Here is a 14,982-nt window from a genome sequence, read left to right as displayed (position 1 = left end):
TACCCGGACCCCCGTCCCCGTTAACCTGTACCCGTGACGTCCGTGAACCCGTGACCGTGTACCCGTACCTGTTTTTTTCAAATTTCAATTTTTTTTCAAATTCCCTCCAAACCAATTCATTTTCACATAAAAAATAATATTTTAAACTAATTATATTAGACATGCATAAATTTATTTTATATAAAGTGACTAAAATATATAATTTAAATGACAATTTCATTTGCAATTTAATAGATATATGATAATTTCATATATTTTAATGAAATTACTTTCAAAACGTCATATTGACAAGAATATTAATTTTTATTTGATCCATCTCATAAATTAATTTGATATATATATTTTTTTATTTTTAAACACTAAAAGTAATAAAAAAAAATTAATTGCATGAGTACATTGCTTTGTTTTTTATTTATTTATAATTTACACATGTTTCAATGAAATTGGATTTATAATTTATTTATATTTCAATTAAAAAAAAATTATTTATATTTGATTATAACAAAAATTATTGAGTTCAAATAAACAACCATGTCAAATGAATTTTAATTGTTAAAAAATTGGATTTACAATTTATTGGTTTTCAAAGAAAGAAAAAAAACAGAAAAAATAGGAAAAAAAAAAACCGGATTGGACCGCCTGGCCCCCCTACCCGGACCGTCCTGCCTTCGAACCCGTGATGGAGACGGGTATTAAACGGGCAGGGCAGGATTTAAAAAAAAAAAACCCGTGATGCCCGGCCCGTTGTATCTGTGTGCCCGTGCCCGGGTTTTGCCCGGACCGCTAGGCCCGACCCGTTTACCAAACACTACTTCAAATCCATATCCCGACCCCGTATCCATGAGGGTCCGGATCCCTTAAAGTAACCCAATCTTTAGATTTTGGATCAAGACTGTTTGATTTGAATCTATCGATTGAGATTGTTTCGAAATTTGAATTCATGTGGGCTCCATTTCGGATAGATCATCTCAAATTCGAATTGGACGGTCCTGATTTAAAACTCAAAGATTGAGTTCACTGAATCTGAATTCAAATCGTACCGATGATCCATCATCCCGTGCTGAGTCATCATCAACTAAGCTGAATGCTTTTGATGCATGATGTATATTTTTTTGACCTTCATTCCTCATTTCCTCTTGGTGTTCACAGAAAGGCGGTGCGATTTGGATGCAAGCAGGCAAGCAGCCTTTGGCTCATAATGATTTCATATTAGTGCTCCCCCCACGATGGAGTTCTTAATTTCATTGTGCTGTCGGTGTCCCCTTCCTTTTTGGATCCGTACGGAAAAATAACGATTATAATTTAACCGTTCGGCAACGCAGAAGTCGATATATAATATATATGTACATAGATTAGCTAATATCAAAACGTTTGCACCACGACCTAAGTGCAACCAAATTGTTTTTGAATTTGTAAAGTTCAAATGATTAATTCAAACTATTAGATGTGATATCTCTATATTAAAATGTACTTGGTGACCAAATTTTATATTTAAAAAAAAAATACTATTTATTGAATCACTTTAAAAATCATTGATCTAATGGTGCATTCTAGTTTTACTGTTTAAACTACTGTTGAATTAACGATTTTTAATGCAGTTTAATAAATAGTAAAAAAATATAAAAAATATAAAATTTGACCTCCAAGCACTTCTTAATAGTAAAACGACAACAAATTGTGGTTGCTGGTGTTATTATTTTTGGCGCAGCACATGTTTTAAATGCTTGGAAAGTCGACTATAAATAAAGATTGGTAGAGAGATTTTTGGAGATGAACAGGAAGGAAACGGTTTAGATTCTTATAATAAAATATAATATACTCAGCTAGAATTTAAAGTTATCCTATAGGCTATAGCTAGTCCGTAACCTAACTTGGTTTTAAATGGTGATTAAAGAATGACCCATAAATATAATGGCGAGTGGCGACAGCACAATGTATATATAAATATTTAATTATTTATGAATCTAAAAAACGGTACGTGCCTAGCTAGCTAGCTTGTTCATCACACTAGCTTAGAATTAGATAGATCCTTCATGGTTGAAGAATGCATTGGATTTGCATATGATCGATCGATCGATATCCCTTTTGGTGTTGCGCTGTCTGGATCGATGCAAGCAGCCTTAATTTAGTGCTCCACTTGTTCTGATCACATCAGATCCAAATCTCTAGGAAAAATTATTACCAATAAATTAAGCAAGAAAATTAGAAACCACGTTTGGTAATGTTCAAAACCATGTTTTTTTTTTCTTCTCAGAAACTCGCATGCTTAATATTATTAATTTTTTTGGCGCAGCACGCGTGTTGCTCAGAATTCGATTATAAATTTATGCAAGGACCAAGTGATTCCCAATTTTTTTGCTTTTTTCAAATTTTCGTGTGATTTTTATATAAATTAGAATAAAATGCTATGGATACAGTAAAATTGATTGCCATTAACTGCATAAAAAATTTATATGATTCTATTTACACTTAACTCCCAAATTGACCCCTATTTTTTTTTTTCAATTTTTCGTTTTTGTATGTTATTTTCTATATAAATTAGAATAAAATGTTATTGATTCACACACACACACACACACATATATATTATATAATTGAAGCCCTCATAGTTTAAAGGTCTTGCAATGTCTTTGTCTCGTAGACCACTATTATTAGTACCGTTTCATCTATTTTCACCAAACAATAGTAATTTTCTTTCCTAAAAACTTAAACGTTTAAATTCTTAATAGAAGCATATTTTTTGAATTTTCTCAAGTTTGCCCATGTTTTACAGCGTCATTAGTTAATATTTACAGATTACAGAATAAAATAAAATTGAAGCAAAAGATATTGCAAAACTTAAATTGAAGTGATTGAAATGAAGTTAAAAGTATCAGAATATGATGTGTACCTAATTTTTTTTTTTCTTTTCAGTAGATACTGTGGTCCATTTTGATTTCATCTCATTGAAAATTAAAATAAGAGAATAACTCTATTCGTAAAAATAAAGAGAAGCATATCTATTATATACCGGTAAGTACCAATACATAATGGAAAGGTTGCATTACAAGAAAAGTGTTTGGAGAAAAGACATTGCACTAGAAGAGACTACAATTTTTTCACCTTTGCTGCTGCATGCATGCAACTTGATATTTCTAACATCTTTTATCATTAACAACACATTAGCAACTTTTTTCATGTCTGAAAAAACATACTTCATTTAAATTTGATCACAAAAGAAGTCAAAATAAAGGTAAAACAATGAAGAAAAAAAAGAAAGCATAATTGAACTCTGTACAGTTACATATTGGAATTGGAGGCAAAAATAGAATACTAAAAAGGAATAATTTATGTGCCTTTACAAGAAACAAAAGGCTAAGAAATTCTAATGCATAAATTTAAAATCATTTTAACTCGCTTTATAAACCAATCTCTCTACACAAACTTGTAATATCAGGGATGACTCCACCATTGCAATTTCTAATGATATTGCCTTCTCCTATACAGCCCTTTAACAAGGCAGCTGGGTCTTTGGCCCCACCATGACACAAGAAAGATGTTCTGAGCACATTTCCAGTATTCTCTGACAAAGGATCAACACTGCATATTTCTTGCCAAATAGTTGCAGCAAAACACCTTGCGTAAAGATAGCTGTAATAACCTGTACCAGTAACAAGTATGAAACAACCATATAATGGTCAGATCTGCACCAGTAACAAGTATGAAACAACCATATAAATATATATTGAATAGCAAACCTTGATAGCAAAATTATACTTGCACCATAGTTGATGAGATGACTAAATCGTGTGTGCCAATGGGTGCCCTCCACGTGTCCCCAGCTTGTGTGCTCTCTTTTCAAATCACCATATATTGAAATTGTATCTCTTGGACTCAAAACTCGGCATATGATTTAGAACCCATTACCTACACATATAAAAAATAAAATAAAATACCAAATTTCAGTTCATGTAGGAAACTGATTTTTGCATTATTCAGGAGACAAGAAATTGTGCTACCTGTGTGAGTTCATGGCGAGTTCTAATAAGATCATCTAAGACTCTGAGATTAGCATGTGGGACCGAGTTTCCTCTAATGTACAATTCTTTCCTAACCTTATAAAAAAAACACAGAAATAGGATGTACAACCAGGATTCAAAACAAAAATGCAAATAATATATTACACGAGTAATAAAAAACAGCTAATTGTTGCTGCCCAAATGACAGGTGGACAATTCTGTTAAGATAACATTTCCATTGAAGTGGCTTTTATTTGAAAGCAATCGACGCCTTAAGGTCATCTGCCTATTCATAACAAGGCAAGGGTTCTTTTAAAAAATTCCTTTATTAAATTTAAGAGATACCTCATCATCTGGAATAAATTTTAAAACTGAAGATACACTACTTGGCTCTGTAGTTATCCTAAGACCCTTTTCCTTTCTACCATTACTACCGTTTGTGAACCGATAAACTGGCCTGAAATGATGTTGCATGTCTTTCTTGATGCGAGTATATGGGTAAATATCCACCATGCCTGGATCCATCATTATATTCTCATTGAACCTTAAAAAGAGAATAATAATACAAAAAGTTAAAATGCAGACGCCAAGTACTTCACTTGGTGCAATAACTAATCAATGACCTCAAAACTGGATTTTCAGTCCCCTTAAGTGCTTACCCATATCATATGAACAATTCATCGGTACCATTTAACCTACTTTTATATATTATTGTTCTATTTCTTTTTTCCAATTTTTCATTAGCATAACAAGGCTTCTGATTTATTATAGCTATTGAAATCTTTAGTGGTGAACATTACAAGATGGTGAATTGAGAGGAGGGGGGGGGTATAGAGAGAGAGAGAGAGAGAGAGATTGGATTACCCAACAAAGCAATCTCAAGATTGAGCTCATTAACCCGTTGCAGTTTTTCTGCCATAAAATGACACCAAAATTTCAAGATGAAAAAAAAGAATAATCAGTAGCACACAAGGAAACAGAAAGAGCACATTGTAACACGACCAGAGAGGAGATTATTGCTTTGGTAGGCATAATCATAGAACAAGCTTAGTGAGGTAAAATAGGGCCAATCAGCACCTAACATAATTGACATTTGCTCAAGGCCAACTTTCAAGACACCAAAACTTTGGTTAAGCCTGTACCAGCATTTGCATGTATGATGTTGTATAAGACAGTATTGGTAACTTGAACACCCTTGGTTAGAAAGTAGCAATGTTGGTACTGATTTACTGAGATCAAATACTGCAATCTTTAGTAAGAAAGATATGATATACCTGTGGGGAGATGAATTCCTCCCTTCTCAAAGTCAACCCGAAGTGTGTGGGCCGCCCTTCTGGCTTCTTCACTGTGCAAAACACAGTCCCACTCTGATTTGAACACAACATTGTACAATGTCGTGTTTGTGTTCAATTCCTAAAAAGAAAAGACAAATCCCCTACAAGTCAAAATAGTAGAAGAATAAATAATAAAATATTGAATTTCGAAAACAAAAGGAGCTCCTTTCACCAAAGGTTGTAACTCTGGTAAGTGTAGACATTGCAACTGGTATCTGCACATGTTAAAGCAATTCAATATAGATGCAGCTCTGGTAAAAAATTAGTTAACTTGCAAAATAAAATGTATGACCAGATTAACTAGGAGTAAGATTCCATGTTCAGTTCAGATTCTTCTCCACATGTCAAAAATTAGTTAAGACTTACTTGGAGGTACTCATAGATTCTCATGGAGGCCTTATCAGCTTCTTTCACATATTCTCTAAAACATGAAAAAAAAAGGGGTTAATACGTAGAAACTAGAGTGGTGCCTGTGATCAGAGAGGAGAGAGAGAGTGATAGAGACCTGTCAGGATGTGTGTTGCGGCGTAATTCAGCAGAGTCTATGACAGAGCAAACCTAGCAGAAAAATAAATCAATTAATTTAAAATTGTTCGGAAAATACTCCAAAACAGTAAGCTTATGATATGATGAAAAGAGTAAAAAGGTAACATACATACAGTGTTAGATATCTCATCCATGGTGCTCATGATCTCCATTGATGGGGGCAGCTTAGAGATGTGAGATGCAAGCTCCTCTGATCTACATTTAGGAATGCCGTCAGGAATAGAGATATAAAAAGCGTACATACATTTATTAGAAAGAAAATGACTGGCCTTTGAATGGCGTCATCAAGAAAGCGTCTAAATTATGTTCTCAAAACGGAGAATCCGTAGAGACCCATCTCCTCCGAAGCAGCCACTGAGGCGAAGGCCGAGGCATCGAAGCAACTTTCAACGGAATACGCACGGCGCAGTATTTTCAGTTTGAAAGCATGAGATAGCATCCTTAACTGAGGCAGAGCCGCAGAGGAGAGAAGGGAGTTGCAATCGAAGAGAAACAAACAAGAGATGACAGGAGGAGAGAAAAAAAAGAAGGATGCAGTGGCCCAATTTTCATGAATGAATTAATTAATTAAGCCCATGAGCCAGTCAGTGATGGGCTCGAGTTTTACAAATACCAACAATCCAAGTACATAAAACTCAGTTTATAAAATTCATGTCACGTAAATAATGATACCTGAATTTGCAACGTTAATAGCTCAAATTAGTGGAGTTTAGTTTTTTTTTTTTTTTTTTTTTTTTCAAGTTATATCTCAATAATGATTGTGTTCCTCTCAAAGCTACTTGGAAATTTGTCCCCTCACAGCCACTGTACTCCTGTTTTTTTGCCGCAATAGGTGCTAATTTTGCATCAAAATATGGACATTAAATGAATCCATTTTGTAAAATATGACATCTATGAAACATACTCAATCAAACAGGCTTTTAATGAAATAGTGCAAAAACTTGTATAAATTACACTGGTTTTGAGATCCTGGCACACTTTCACAAATTATTGTCAAATATACTTGAATAAATTGCATTGTATATGACATCTATGAAACATAATAAGTCAATCAAACAAGCTTTTAGTGAAATTGTGTAAAAAGTTGTATAGATTACATTGGCTTCCAACACACTTTCATAAATTATTGTCATATAACATGTTTCAACATGACTTGTTCAATTAATTTGAATATTCGAGTTCTTGAATTCTCATTTCTCAGACAAGTAAAAGCTGAGGGCCTGAAGGGGAACAACTAAAAGTTGGTTGTTATAGGAGAAAAAAACTCATTGGGTTTAAATGCTACTACTATCATATTTTTCTTGAGAAAATATAAATATCCTTTATTTTCTTTTTCTTGAGAAATATAAATACTAGTATCTTAACAGAAAAAGGAAGAGAAAAGTCAGGTTCAACTTAAATCAGTGATGTGAGTAGCATTATTTTAAATCACTCGAGGGGCACATTGACATCGGTGAACTAAAATGAGGTGGTTTCCTGACCTTAGTAGCTTGCTCAAATGCATAAGCAATCTCAATCAATTTAGGTTCAAACCCCTTCAACCCCCCGAAACAAATACCGAATGGAACACCTGTTTCGTCATATCCAGCTGGTACACTGATACCAGGGTACCCTCCTATAGCCAGAATGCTAGACACAGTTGAATCTGGGGTAACTATTGCATCCAGTTGTTTCTCTCTCATAAGGGTTTCGATCCCATTGGAGGAGAGTTGTGCCATGTTGGAAATTGCATTTCTCTCTTTTGAGCCAATCCCGTTCGTGCTTTCTGACATGAGGAAGATTAGTTGGCCATATTCTTTGATCTTTTCCTGAAATTCACAAAAAAAGATATTTATAAAATGTTCTAAGCCTGATAAGTGTGTTCCTAACAAGCACTATTAAAAGACACCAAACATTAGTATTTAAGTTTTTGGCACTGTACTTGGCTAAACATGTTTAAATCAACTTTAGCAACCAAGGACTTCAATACACAAACAAGCATCAGAATTTCCCTCTAGATTTTGCTACCAAACTTGTAAAGTCTAATATCAGTAAATACTAGTCTTGTATCAGACCCAGTCAATTCATATTCTAGTGCAACTGAACTTTATTACGATTTGTTACTAGTTCACTGTAATTATTTGTTATTATTATCAGTACCTCTTTTTTGTGCTTTTCATTGAAAGATATGACATCAGAAAGTGATCTGACAGGAGAAGAGGCCAATTTAGACAAATACTCATTTAGTGCCACTTTAAACTCAGCAGCAAGTGCAAGCTCTTCCCCACTTTGGTTGTAATCCAAGATTGCACTAATGTTCGGTATTTGAAGATTGTCGATTAGAATTGCACCTTTTTCCCTGAAATTTACATTTAAATTAAGAAAACATTATGCGATCAAATCAACGAAATGATACTTAAAATAGAGAAATCACTGATTGAATTGTCGAAGTACCAGGAGGTCCAGAACTGAATCTTATTTCGCCACCAATATTTTTCTCTGTTTCATTTCTTTTGTCTTTGCTTCTTTTTTGGCGCCTAATTATGGATTAAGAGTAAATTGAGGCTTGCTTTGCTGGTCCTTATTTAAGTCTTAATTGCATAGCATAGGGAAAAATTAAGAAATGATAAGATCAGGGCTTAATTGCATGACTGGTATATGAGTAGTCAGTAGAACCAAATATTTTTGAAGTGGTGATTCTAACATGCATCCAAGTTTTAAGGTACATCCTGTCTTTGCATACACCCACTGACTAAAATTCAAACTTAATAACTTTCCTCTAATAATTCAGGAAAAGGAGTATTTCCGCTAGTTAATTTATTAGGAGATGATAAAAATGGTTTGCATTGAATGTACACATTATTAGGAGATCAAAGATTTTAAAATAATTAATGGGTTGTATTATAGATTTTCTTATATAAAAAAATATTCAATACTATTATTGGAAATGACTTTCTACCCTTTGAGAATAAATAGCTATTATTTGGAAAGTTTGCTAATATAGGAGGTGCCTTGAAACTTGGTATGCTAGAATTAACCAATTTTAAATTTTAATTCTCATGTTACATACACATTTTGATACTATTTTTTTATGCCATACCTCATTATACTGAAGTGCTGTTCGAATACTTTTCCCTTAAGAGAGTTCTTCGGAAAATCAAAGAAACCTTTCCTAAGAATTCCAATTCTTTTACCCATCAACCCCTCAAGTTTTAAAAATTGCATGTAGCCCCCTTGAGGAATATACTTTTCTGCTTTTTTAGTCGCTTTGGCATCATATCGGTCATATCCTGCAATGGCATCTAATACATACACTGCATCTGTCACTGTTCGACAAATCGGGCTGCATTGGTAGGATATAATGTCAGTAATATTCCACTATATTTATACTGCACCACAAAAATAAAAAAATGATATGCGTACCCAATGGTGTCTTGTCTAGGGGAGATGGGAACGACCCCACTCCGGCTGGTGAGCCCCACAGTGGGCTTAATCCCCACCACAGAGTTGGCAGCTGACGGGCAAAGGATTGAACCGTCAGTCTCTGTCCCTAGAGTCACTGTTACCAGATTGGCTGCCACTGCTATGGCAGACCCACTGCTTGACCCGCATGGGTCTGCCGACACCACGTATGGATTCTGTATTATCAGATAAGTTAGGATATTTACAATTGACATAATCACATCAAACATTTAACAGAGAGGCAAAGAAAACTAACTTTGCCTTGTCCAGCCCGTGCACACCAACCATTTGGTGCATGGTCTGAACGAAAATTAGCCCATTCACTCAAACTGGCCTTGCCCAAAATCACGGCACCGGCTTCTCTCAGCCGTTTAACCACGCCCGAGTCTCGACTCACAACAGAACCAAGTAATGCAAAGGAACCAGCTGTAGTGTTAAGCTTGTCAGCAGTGGCAATTAAATCCTTCAACAAAACTGGTATACCATGCAATCTGCTCACAAAAACATAAAAAAATTTATATTTGTTCAAGTAGTGATTAATTAAAGCACTCTTCAACAAAACCCACCTGTTATTGTTCAAAGTAGAGTTCCTTTCCCGGTCCAGATCGGCACGGGCAGCTTGAGTGAACGCGTCTGGGTTGACTTCAATGACTGCACGGAGAAGCGGGTTGAGATTTTGGATGATAGAAAGGTAATGTTGAACGAGTTGTACGGAGGTGAGAGAGCGGTTTGCGAATGCTTCACGGATGGAGTCTACAGTGGCTTCAGTGAAGTCGAAGGAGTGAGTAGAGAAGGGGAGGAGGAAGATTACAACTGTGAAAGCGAAGGAGAAGCGGTGAAGGTAGAACAAATTAGGCATTGGGATTTGGGAAGGAATGGTTTGATGACTGAGAGGTGAAAGAAAGTTGGACGGAGCAACTACGGAGACTGAGAGGAGAGAGCGCACCGCAAAAAAGGGAATGATTTGGTCACTGTCTTCTGCGTTAACTGAAAAGAGCAATTTTGAGTTTAATGCATCTCAGCCGTCTGATCAGGATTTATGACGCACGGGGCCTTTAATATTAGTGCAGATCTAAATCGGACCGCCAACATCTATAAACACACGTTCCGTTAATTCAGAGGATACGAATTCTCCTCCAGGCTGCAGCTCTAATTAATTTTTGTTTTTGTTTTGGGTGGAAGCTCCAGTTAATTGTTGGGAGCACTTAGCTATCCCCCGTAACAATCCTCCATTCCATCCCCCAGTCATTAACTACTTCAATAACTACTAATTACTTAGGAGGACCACTTACTATTTGGGGACCACATAATATTTGAAAGATTTTACAACTGGCGCGCGCTAGTATTCATCTATAATGCATCAAGTATTCATCTATAACACATCAAGTATTCATACCTAATATATCAAGTATTTAAAAAAAAAAAATTGGACACGTTTTTAGAGGTGAGATTTTTTTTCTTCGTTCAATCTAATCAATATTTCTGACAATCGGTGAAAAATTTTGCAAATCTAAAACCACGAATGTTTTTGACATAATTTTATCTTTGAAATGAGATGACATACTTTCGAGTTGTCCGTTGTACAAGTATTAATCATTATCGAGAAAGTATTCATTCTCGTCGTGGAAGTGCAAATATAAAAACTGGACACATCACTCATCCATTTTTTACACGTTTTTAGAGGTGATTATTTTTCTCCGTTCAATCTAACCAATATTTATGACGATCTGTGAAGAATTTTGCAAATCTAAAACCACGAACGTTTCCTACACAATTTTATCTTTCAAATGAGATCCATGATGACATACTTTCGAGTTGTCCGTTGCACAAGTATTCATCTCTTATCGAGAAAGTATTCATTCTCATCGTGTAAATGCAAATATAAAAACTGGACACATCACTCATCCATCTTTTACACGTTTTTAGAGGTGAGTTTTTTTTTCTCCGTTCAATCTAACCAATATTTCTGACGATCTATGAAGAATTTTGCAAATCTAAAACCACGAACGTTTTCTACATAATTTTATCTTTCAAATGAGATCCATAATGACATACTTTCGAGTTGTCCGTTGCACAAGTATTAATATCTTGTCACGCAAGTATTCATACCTAAGATATTAAGTATTCATTTATACACATTGAAGTATTCATTCTAAGAAATCAAGTATTCATTCATATATCTCTATTTTTTTTTTCAAAATTTGTTTTTATGTCATTTATTTAATACGCAGTGGCCTAATTCACCATTAATAAAGCTTTGTTCTATGCAAAACTCGCTACTTCATGAGGAAGGAGAATATAAACATGAAAGTGATTAATTGCATATACATATACAAAATTATTTTGATACGATCGACAGTGACAGATCTGACCCGGTAGAGACGTGCTCTAGTATTCATTCATACACATTGAAGTATTTATTCATACACAATGAAGTATTCATTCATATACGTTGAAGTATTCATTCCTGGCAGAGGCGTGCTTGATTGGGATGGAGTGATGGATGATCTTCGGCAGAACATTCACTGGAGCAGGAGTAGCAGGCGTAGAGGAAAAAAACCGAGGCGAAAGTGTAAGAGGGAGGGAGCTTATTGTATTTACCATTTCGAGATGGGAGAGGGAGGAGAGCTTATCGAAGGAAAAACGGAGGCGGAGGAGGAGGTGGGATGCGGAGGTGGGAGAGGGAGGTAGAGGCGGAGGTGAGGTGAGGTGTAGGAGGCGGAGGTGAGAGAGGGAGGTGGGAGGCGGAGGCGGAGGTGGGAGAAGAAAATGGAGGTGAAAGAGAAAAATGAAGGTGGAAGAGAAAGGGAGAAAGAGGAAATAAATAAAAAGTTGTTAGAAATAGTAGTTATAGTTATAGTTAAAATAGAAAGTTAGTTGGGGGATGAAATGGGGGATGGATAGGTGGGGGAAATTATAATTACTCTTAATTGTTAGACGCCTGGGGCTGGAGTACAAACTACAAAGTCCACTTCGGCCTTGCTGACAGTGACAGCTCGCCTCGGTCAATACGGGACCCGTATCCTCTCAGGTACCTGACTCAAAGCAAATTGAAACGGACGTCTCAGATTTATTCTCAATCGGTGCCTATTCACAATAACGCAGGGGGCAGTACTATTTATGCTTTGAGATACGAGTCAAAGTTAAAAGAACGATCCTGAACTGTCCGGTTCAATTATCCTCAGTCAGGTAACCTGAGGGGATGTGAATTTGTAAAAAAATGATCCAATTTATCACCCATGCAATTTTTTTTTTTTTAATTACCTCTCGGTAGTCGGTAGGCGTACGTAGGCATCATCTTAATTTCTTGTATTTTGTATTTTATTCCATCTAGGTGCGTCGTGTTGACTTCGCATGCTCTGAGAGATATATCTCATATTTTGCGTGACTCTTTGGAAAATCTCAACCGTTCAAATCGTAGGAGTGCAAACGGATTAGATAGTGGTAAAATCATATCTTTATTTTTCGAATACATACGGATATAAATAGGATAGTAGCATATATATGATTTATCGGATTGGCTTCAAATGACAAATTTAAATCGTTGCAATACTTTGTGTCTGTGTCTATATACAGAAATTTTTAAATTAATTTTGTATAAAGTCAAGTGTCAAAAGACGTCCAAAAAATAAATACATTAAAATTAATTTATAAATTTTCTAATTTTGAACACTTGACTTTATACTAAATTAATTCGAAATTTTAAAATTTTCATATGTAGATACATCACAGGTAAAAAAATTTCAACATTAAACAGATGAAGAAATATTTGTTCCATTTGCACCTCTAGCTCTGCCGCAACCGTTGTTTTTTGTATACATTAACGTACATGGAAGACATTTTTTCTTATTCTTCTGTTTACTTATTGTTCATTTTAGTACTAATTTTTTTTAAGGTTAGTCGTTTTAAATGTCAACTAACAATTTCATTAATAAAAAACGTATTTACAATAAGTCAAATAACTCTAATTTTTAAATCTAAACTCTTTTATTTTCATTCACTTATTTACACTCTTTTATTTTCATTCATTTATCTAAACCACTATTTTCATTCATTTTTGTCCGAGATCGATAGCTGCCGGATTTCGACGGTCCGATCTACTCACCGCCACGCTTTGATACTCACCGCCGCATTCTGATGGTCCGATCTACTCACTGCAGCGCTCCGATGACTGGATCTACTCACTACTGCGCTCGAACGGTCGGATCTACTAACCGCGTTGTTTCGTTTTAAATAAAATTGTTAAATCAGACAATTATGCTCATATTTGCTTAGTAATTAAACTATTGATGGGAAAATCATTTTTGCGCAGTCTTTGTTTAGTCTGTTGATTGGATAAGTTTCTTACCAAGGACATGGTAAAATATCATCTGTGCTTGTGTAGCGTAAGGAAATATGAGTATGTTTTGTTTAACAAAAATAAATTATTTTTTTGTATGTCCATCAAATTTTCTAATTTTATATTCAAGCATTATAATTAATAAGACTACAGAATTGTATGAAATTAAGTACACAAACGAGATTCATGAGCTTAACTAAAAAAAAAATCAATTGCCTTCTAATAACAATTTCTACAATTGATCTATATCTAATTAGTAATTAACAACCTAAATTTTTATATTATATATATTTTTTTTTACTTTTGAAAACATATTCCGATTATATTAATTAGGATTTAGGAGCTATCATCCAATGAAAACTACATATAGCCAGATGTGGTGAGTGCTTAACAATAACATTGACTATTTTTTAAATTTGTTTTAATCAAACAAATATAAATTACATATTAAAAGAAAAGAATTATGTGCATTCCCAAAATCAATGTTTTAATATTTCCCAACAAATTAATGTAACTAAAAGTTTGGTGATCGATACTGAAGATTTATATGGAAGCCAGGCAGAGGCTACGTACTCACTGTCTTCATGAATTCGTATCCTCTGAGATATCTCAAACTTTGCGTGACTTTATGGAAAATCCCAACCATTTAAATACGTTCTGCACGAATCTCAAAGCACATATAATACTGACCCCCACATCACCCCCGAATAGGCACCAAACACGTCGGTCACGCAAAAGTTGAGATATCTCAGAGGATACGAACTCCTGTCTTCATTGGATCCAGGTTTGCTGTTACTTCTGTCTTGAGCAAGGCATCTTTGTGTCTATATCTCTTTCTTTAAAATGAATACAACAGACACTTGGGGATTGAGCAAGGCCTCTTTAATTATCTCAATCTCTCTCCCTTCTCCCTCTCTTCTCTCACAGGAACTTGGAGATTGAATACAGGAAGCAAACTAATCTCTTATCTTTCTCTTATAAGGTAAAATTTTTGTCCTCTCTTAAATCTTTCCCTGTTTTATTATAACCTTCTATATTTTGAATCGTATTATTTATAATAACTTTTATTAATATTTTTTATTACTGTGATGATTATTATTTACAATATCATGTTCTATAACTATTAGATTCTAACCTTAAAAAAAACTATTGCTTTCTAATTTTTAGTATTATGTTACAGTCAATTTAATATTTAAGACACATTTAGTATGGATCTAGTGGTAATTTAATAATGGAAGAGAGAACATTTATATCAAAATTATAAAATCTTATTGATATTAGCCTATCATTTATTCTCTCACTGTTATTCATGTACTAACATGTC

The 14,982-nt window shown here is 34.6% G+C and overlaps 3 protein-coding genes across 4 annotated transcripts in view; 1 reads left to right on the top strand and 2 right to left on the bottom strand.

Moving 5' to 3' along the window:
- The window catches only part of HIP1 (HSP70-interacting protein 1), a 77,619-nt gene that overhangs the window by 43,148 nt on the left and 19,489 nt on the right, over window positions 1–14,982 (top strand). The window lies entirely within an intron of this gene.
- On the bottom strand, window positions 3,292–7,035 carry LOC144567997 (mitochondrial intermediate peptidase, mitochondrial-like). The gene is made up of 9 exons (XM_078318214.1): window positions 5,992–7,035; window positions 5,838–5,890; window positions 5,699–5,753; window positions 5,273–5,411; window positions 4,863–4,910; window positions 4,344–4,542; window positions 3,999–4,094; window positions 3,757–3,906; window positions 3,292–3,640 (listed from the first exon to the last, which is right to left on the bottom strand). The coding sequence occupies exons 1-6, from the start codon at window positions 6,118–6,120 to the stop codon at window positions 4,526–4,528; spliced, it is 441 nt and encodes a 146-aa protein (XP_078174340.1). The 5' UTR covers window positions 6,121–7,035; the 3' UTR covers window positions 3,292–3,640; window positions 3,757–3,906; window positions 3,999–4,094; window positions 4,344–4,525.
- LOC144567989 (putative amidase At4g34880) lies at window positions 7,152–10,259 on the bottom strand. Its single transcript, XM_078318203.1, has 6 exons — window positions 9,886–10,259; window positions 9,576–9,810; window positions 9,281–9,495; window positions 8,958–9,200; window positions 8,018–8,216; window positions 7,152–7,686 (listed from the first exon to the last, which is right to left on the bottom strand). The coding sequence occupies exons 1-6, from the start codon at window positions 10,176–10,178 to the stop codon at window positions 7,297–7,299; spliced, it is 1,575 nt and encodes a 524-aa protein (XP_078174329.1). The 5' UTR covers window positions 10,179–10,259; the 3' UTR covers window positions 7,152–7,296.

This window comes from Carex rostrata, chromosome 2 (genome assembly GCF_964058835.1).
Source record: "Carex rostrata chromosome 2, lpCarRost1.2, whole genome shotgun sequence".
NCBI classification, from domain to species: Eukaryota; Viridiplantae; Streptophyta; class Magnoliopsida; order Poales; family Cyperaceae; genus Carex; species Carex rostrata.
Note: the sequence above shows the minus strand (reverse complement) of the source record. Positions and strands in the feature narration are given on the sequence as shown.

Bases quoted from the DNA above. Each gene is read 5' to 3' on its own strand.
- LOC144567989 (XM_078318203.1), bottom strand. From the start codon at position 10,178: ATGCCTAATTTGTTCTACCTTCACCGCTTCTCCTTCGCTTTCACAGTT. The intron at 8,217-8,957 runs GTATGGCATAAA...TGTAAATTTCAG, and splicing joins CAGCACTTCAGTATAATGAG to GGAAAAAGGTGCAATTCTAA. The intron at 7,687-8,017 runs GTACTGATAATA...TGTGAATTTCAG, and splicing joins ATGAAAAGCACAAAAAAGAG to GAAAAGATCAAAGAATATGG.
- LOC144567997 (XM_078318214.1), bottom strand. From the start codon at position 6,120: ATGTACGCTTTTTATATCTCTATTCCTGACGGCATTCCTAAATGTAGA. The intron at 5,891-5,991 runs GTATGTATGTTA...TTTTTCTGCTAG, and splicing joins TGGATGAGATATCTAACACT to GTTTGCTCTGTCATAGACTC. The intron at 5,754-5,837 runs GTCTCTATCACT...TTCATGTTTTAG, and splicing joins CGCAACACACATCCTGACAG to AGAATATGTGAAAGAAGCTG.